Source organism: Morus notabilis, unplaced genomic scaffold (assembly GCF_000414095.1).
Source record: "Morus notabilis unplaced genomic scaffold, ASM41409v2 Scaffold224, whole genome shotgun sequence".
Taxonomy (NCBI): Eukaryota; Viridiplantae; Streptophyta; class Magnoliopsida; order Rosales; family Moraceae; genus Morus; species Morus notabilis.
The window spans coordinates 192,025-198,447 of NW_010368057.1; the positions used below are offsets into that span (position 1 = coordinate 192,025).

Genomic DNA, 6,423 nt, shown 5'->3' on the forward strand with positions numbered 1-6,423 from the left:
TTGTTGGAAATTTATATGAGTGACCTCAACAGAAAATTTTATATGAGTGTAGTTATAATTTTAATTTTGTGATTATTTTGATATGTTTAGTAGTTAAATTATTGAGATATTAATATTAGAACAACTATAAATGGTATAACAATCTTCTAATTACTTTTCAAAGTTTATAAAAAAAATTATTCTTATGAGAGCAATCTGTAATAATCAATTAAACAAATTAGGAGAAATTTGTGAAATAAAGGATGTTTTCTTTAATAATATAAAATATGGGATGAGAAATTGTATTTTTGATAAAAATAAGGGTTATTTTAGTAATAATTTTCACTTTTTTATACTACAATTAGATGTGCACAAGAATACATAGACCCTCATTGAGATTTAATGTGAACCTTTAGACTTTTACCCTAGGAAAAAGAAAAGCCCCCTACCATATACATTCCCATAAAATTTATAGAAGCTTACTCTATGCTTAGTATGATGGAAAAGAGAAAGGGACGTAAGTGGAAATTTTATTATCAACAAAATAATAAAATGAGTTGTTTAATAAGAAAAAAGAGGGGAGGGAAAGAAAAACATGGTGGATAAAAAATGATGCGGGGGCAACCAATTTTTATCTCTAAAATTTAAATCAATCCATTGATGATTAAAATAATTTTTTAACTCCTATTTCATGGCTTAATTGATATTAAATAATTAAAAAATAATCACCTATTACATATTTTATTTTCTCTCATCATATTAATTACCAAACAACATAAAAAAAATTAACTTCTTTTTTTTTCACATTTTCTTTCTTTTATGTGTTTTTTATTCCATTCTTTTTATTTATTTATTTTTTTGTTCTCTTACCAAAAGGAGGGTAAAAGAATGCAACGAAAAAAAAAAACCCAATTAATTTGATACGTTATTTACACTAGCAAAGAATATTCACAAACAAAAAATGTATTTTTGCTAATTTGTTTCTTTTGAGTAAAGGAGTTTAGCCGCACCATTTGGACAAATTGGGGTCCGGTTTTGATGAAGAAAATCGTTTGCAATTTGCAAAAAAGGCACCGCTTGTTGCAGCAGCAAAAAAAAGTCTTACCCAACTCGGGCCCTCATGTCCCTAAAATTAGGGACCAAATTATAAGCAGAGTTTTTATGACCGCCACTGCCAAAAGAGCCTCGCCACATGGAAAGTATCAAAAGCCTTCACATCAAAAACCGACATCAATTACTGCTAGGCACGGTCCCTCTAAGCTATATCGCATAGCCTCGCGCAAATTGCAGAACCTGCTATTTAATATAATTCCTTTTTTTTTCCATTTTTTACGAAAATTGAATTTTTGTTCAGTTGGAACCTATGAATTAAAATGTGCCCCCGTGGAGTCCCGACTTTTGCAATGTTTTCTCATACTGTTGGATGATAATTAAAAAATACTTAAGAGACGTTTACTTTATGAATTAAAATTATGTGATTAAAATTATTTTTAATTTATGTATATTTTTTATAAGAAAAAATATTTTAACAAATTATAATTCAAATTATAATTTGATTATAATTTAAATTTGCAACCAAACAATCTCTTAATACTCATTTAATTTACTAATATAAATTTTTAATTTAAATTAAAATATAATCTTATAACAAAAAAATTAAATATAATTGTTTATAAAATTTTTTTACTAAATAAAATATAAATTGGTGAAATAAAAAAAATTTAAGCCTCGCTCACTTTAAATTTAAATTAAAATATGATATTTTTTAAAAATTTTTATTAAATGTGACATTTTTTAAAAAATTTTTATTGTAAAAACTTTAAATTAAAAACTCTCAAATCGATAAAATTACCTTAAACTATTAAAGACGCGTTTAATTATACTTTTAAAACTCATAATTTTATTAATATTTTCTCATAAAAAATTTTTAAAAAAAATATGCACCAATAAATTCTCTCATAAATTAAAATCACTTTTAACTCAGGAATCAAACGATCTCAAATATTTTATTGTTGATGTGAGTCACACACCACATTAAAATAATGTTGTGGTCTTAATCTCAATTATTTTTAGAAAATGCACGCACGCAAGTGAAAAAAAGGATGAAAATGAGTGACAGCTGGTACCACAATAGAGTGATGACTATAAGTGACCGTTGGCAACAAAAAAAAAAAGGCTGAATTAGTACTATAAGCATGAAAAAGACTTAATGAGCAATTTTGATGCATTGAACAGTGTTTGGTTCCCCACGTTTTCATCTAGAGAAAAAAAAGGCACTTTTCGGATCCTTTTTAAGCTTTTCGCATAGAGATTCCAAGTGGGGTTAAAAATCTTTTTTGACCTTACAAAAGTTTAAGGAAAGCAGAGATACAAGAGATACATCTCCGACTGCAACATCAAATAAAAGCTCTCACTACTTTCTTTTTCATCGATGAAACAAAAGTTCAAAAAGAAAGAGGCACAAGGTTTCATAGAAATCTTCAAAATGACCCCCCCAAAAAAAAAAACTACTGATATAATAAGAATTCACTGTTCCTTTTTCTATTTCCCTTGTCCTTGTTTTGCAGAGAAGTCTTGTATCTTTTTCTCCCACTCTATTCTTCTCCTCTAATAAGTTTCTTGAAATCTATGCTTTTTCCTTCTGTTAGATAGCCAAAAACCCAATAACGAAAAGGGTAAAACGAAAAAAAAAAAAGAGTACTAACTAACTGAGTCTCTTTGACAGCTTGTGCTTCATAGTCCCAGCAAAATATAGTAAACTAGAGTGATAGGAAGAGCAATTAGCATCCCAAATATAACCCTACAAAAAAAATATATATATATATATTGACATGTTAGTCTTAACACACACAATCCAGAAGAATACACTTAAAAACGTGGAAGTTTTATGGAAATGGGGCCCATGGAAATGCATACAAAAATGTCCTAGGATATGAACATATCGTTGTTCATGTAAAGAAAAAAGAGAGGAACTATATATCTGTCTCTGGAGTCTGGACCACATGTTTTTATTCATTTTGATAATACTTACAAATATATATATATATATATAGATATATGCAGATCAGCAAGAACAGAAACTAAAGTAGGAGCATGAGAATATATTGTGTTCTAACCCAGTGCTCAGAATGTCAGGGTGAACATTATATTCCTTGGCAAAGACGAAGGGGACAATTCCTTGTGGAAGAGCAGCCTGAAAGTTTTAATAAATAAAAAAAAGCTTTAAAAGAAGAAATAAAAAAGATTGACAACTCATATCAGAAAAGCAAAAAACTTTGATTGTGAAAGGGCAACTATTCAAAACCAAACTCAAGGGGATTTGATCTAGCTTTTTTCTTTTCTTCCAAGAAAACTTCCTTTTTTATTTCCTTTTTTTTTTACCTGTACTATACCAATGTGCAAGAGAACTCCTTTTAGTCCCACGGCAATTGAGGCAGCTGCCATGACTGCAGGACCTGTGAGGAACCTGACCGCCATGGCAAATGTAGCAACTGAGTTACCACATGCAATAATCCTCGGTTGTAATGCCATGAACAAACCTGCAAAAATATAGTCCTCATTTAGTATTGTACCATTAACAGATCCTTTTCCAAACTGAAATCTTTTAAACAGATTTCACTAACTCAACATTACCAAGACTAAACATGGCCATTCCAAGGCCTGCATTTGACAAAATGGCAATGGATTCCGCAATTATAGCAGGCATTGCAATGTTCCACCTTAAAATACAAAACTTATTAGAAACCTTCAGGCAAAAATAATAATAATAGATAAACAAATAGTTTTAAGTATGTTTTTCTTACTTGAATGAGACTAAAGACCAAGTGAGACCAATGAGACTAGAGTAAGTGTTGGGATTTCTGATGAGTTTTCTCCAAACCATGATCAGAATGAGCCTTGTCATGACACTAGCAGGAGGCATTGAAGTGGGCTTGGTCTCAACCTGTGAAGCAGTTTTGGGATGAAGCTCAGCTGTGGAGCTAGAACCAAGCTTGGAAAGCACAGGACCTTCACGGTCAACTCCATTTGAGACACCTCTGTTTCCGAAGCTGAACTCGTCACGGCCATACTCATCGTAATCTGAGAAACACCCAAAGAAAAAGCAAGTTTTGGTGAAAAAAAGATATGGAAAGAAGAAAACAGGGGATTCTGTTTAGAAAAGGGAGAAGAAGAACAAAGAAACCACCCATGCTGAGAGTAAGAGGTAATGGGGCTAAATGAAAAGAAATGAAAAACACATAAAGAAGTTGAAAACAGACCCCACCACATACCAATACAGACAAAAAACAATATGGTTACATCACTGAACAGATGGTTCCAAAGGAAGACAAGAATCGTGCGAAAATATGTTATTAGTCACCACTCCAAAAGAACATTTGGGACGAAAACAGCCAAAACTATCCAAAACCCACATAACTAATAATCTTAAAGATTGGTGTTGTCAAAACAAGAACACCTAAAACTAACAAAAACCCATTTATTCCTAATAAAGTCAAATATAGTGTTTTCACGTTAAAAAAAAAAGAAAAAAAGAAGAAAAAACTACAACTAACCAAAACCCACATAACTAATAGCCTCAAAGATTGGTGTTTTCCAAATAAACAAATCACCAAAACTAATTACTATAACCCATAGTACCTGATAAAGTCAAAGATCAGTGCTTTCACGTCAAAAACATCACTTGGTTAGAAGATAAAAACTAAAAAGTAAACTAAACAAAACCCATATGACAAATAACCTCAAAGATTAGTGATTTTCAAAGTTGAAACCTTTTTGATGATGAGCAAGCTCATTCCCATACTCTCCACCGGCACCGCCTCTGAAAACATGAATCCCACCTTCGGAAACCGGCGAAGCACTCGAACTCCAAACAAACATGTGAAGATCCTTCCCATCACTTCCCTTCTTCTTGTTACCATTACCATTATTATTCGCGCCAGGACCATTCACCGGAGAGAATATTCCAGTACTCGGCGGCGCAGGATACCCACCAACACCCCCTCTCTCTTCATCAAAGACCCCGAAATTCGACTGCCTCGGACTGACCCCACTTCCCAAATTCTTCCCATTAACCATGGAGTAAAAATCCGTGTGGTTAAAGCTCGACCCTCGGGGGGTCGGATTTCTCGACGACTGAAGCGAGTATATCTCGGCATTGGTTAAATTCGACGGCCTCGGCGTCAGCGAAAGCCCGGAGTTCGGGCCGTGAGACCGTCTAGAAAAGATTTCCGACCGAGAACTCGTCGACTTCCTGACCGTCACGTGGAGCTTGCCGTCCTCCCCAACCTCCGCCTCGGTTTGCAGAGGTTCCTTGCCGTCCAAGGAAATGATGTCGGAGTCGACACGGAAGGAGATGATCGACCCGGCGGTGTCGGGAAACTGCTCGACGATTAACAATCTAGCCCCTCTGTACTCAAACAGGAAGAGCATTAGAGTGTACCAGATTATACACTGAAGAACGACGATTTGGACCATGAGAGTTCCGGAGGAGTCACCGTACATTCCTTTGAGAAGGGGAATGCCCATGACGAGGGTGTTGGGGAGGGTGGAGAGAGAGAAGAGAGTAATGGACCATTCCAAGGAGCCTCGGGAGCTGGTTTTGGACCAGAGAAAGAGGACGGCGAGTACGATGATTTTCTGCAGACTGTCGGCGAGGATGAAGCGGAAGTTCATGTTGTAAGGGTCGTTGGTGGAGATGAAGTGGAAGGAGAGAAGAGGGACGGCGAAGAGGGCGACGAACCGGTTTATGCCGGAGCATTGATCGGGGCTGAAGATTTTCCACCATTTCACGGAGCCGTAGGCCAGGATCATCGCCACGTAGAGTGGAACCACGGCTGTTAGGACGTGGTAGAGGTCCAAAAGACTGATCATCTTTTGTTTTGTTTGTTTGTTTGTTTTTTTTTTTTTTTTTTGGTTTAGTTTTGTTGTTGTTTTGGTGGGGAAATCGGATGACAAAGAGAAGAAGAGAACCCAGATGGGGTTTTGGAGGAGATTGATGGAGGGAGGTCTTTTTTTTTTTTGTTGGTCTCAGCCCATTTTTCTTCCTCTTTTTTTCTTGGGAAAGTGATGGAAAATGGAGAGGGAGAATGAGGAGGCAAAAGGGTGAAGAAAAGGGGGGAAGAGTGGCGAGGCAAGGGAGAGAGGAGTGTTGTATTTATGGGATTTTAATGGCAGACAAGAGAAATAAAAGCTGAAGGCTTTTGTGGAAGCTTTTTCATGGCTTTTTGGTTGGAAAGCCAAACAAGCAAAATAAATATTTATAAAATAATAGAAGAGAAGAGAGAGAAGATGGTAATTATTTATTGAAACTATTTTAATGAGGAAAATTGAAAAAGACGGGAGAGAGGAGGAATGATATGAATGAGAAAGAAAAGCAAAAAGAAAAGGGGGAGAGTTCTGAGATGAGAGGAGCGAGCTACGGCAACAATTGTTAAGATTCTCTTC

At 35.1% G+C, this 6,423-nt stretch overlaps 1 protein-coding gene across 2 annotated transcripts; it reads right to left on the bottom strand.

The window, feature by feature from the left end:
* Positions 1-2,271: 2,271 nt before the first annotated feature.
* Positions 2,272-6,189, bottom strand: LOC21397819 (probable auxin efflux carrier component 1b). 2 transcript variants are annotated; one of them, XM_024176357.1, is made up of 7 exons: positions 5,480-6,189; positions 4,749-5,386; positions 3,783-4,059; positions 3,613-3,698; positions 3,361-3,518; positions 3,096-3,172; positions 2,272-2,779 (listed from the first exon to the last, which is right to left on the bottom strand). In XM_024176357.1, the coding sequence occupies exons 1-7, from the start codon at positions 5,848-5,850 to the stop codon at positions 2,713-2,715; spliced, it is 1,674 nt and encodes a 557-aa protein (XP_024032125.1). In that variant the 5' UTR covers positions 5,851-6,189; the 3' UTR covers positions 2,272-2,712. The 2 variants fall into 2 exon arrangements, with proteins under 2 accessions (XP_024032125.1, XP_010112842.1); XM_010114540.2 differs by having other exon boundaries at positions 4,749-6,189.
* Positions 6,190-6,423: the final 234 nt, after the last annotated feature.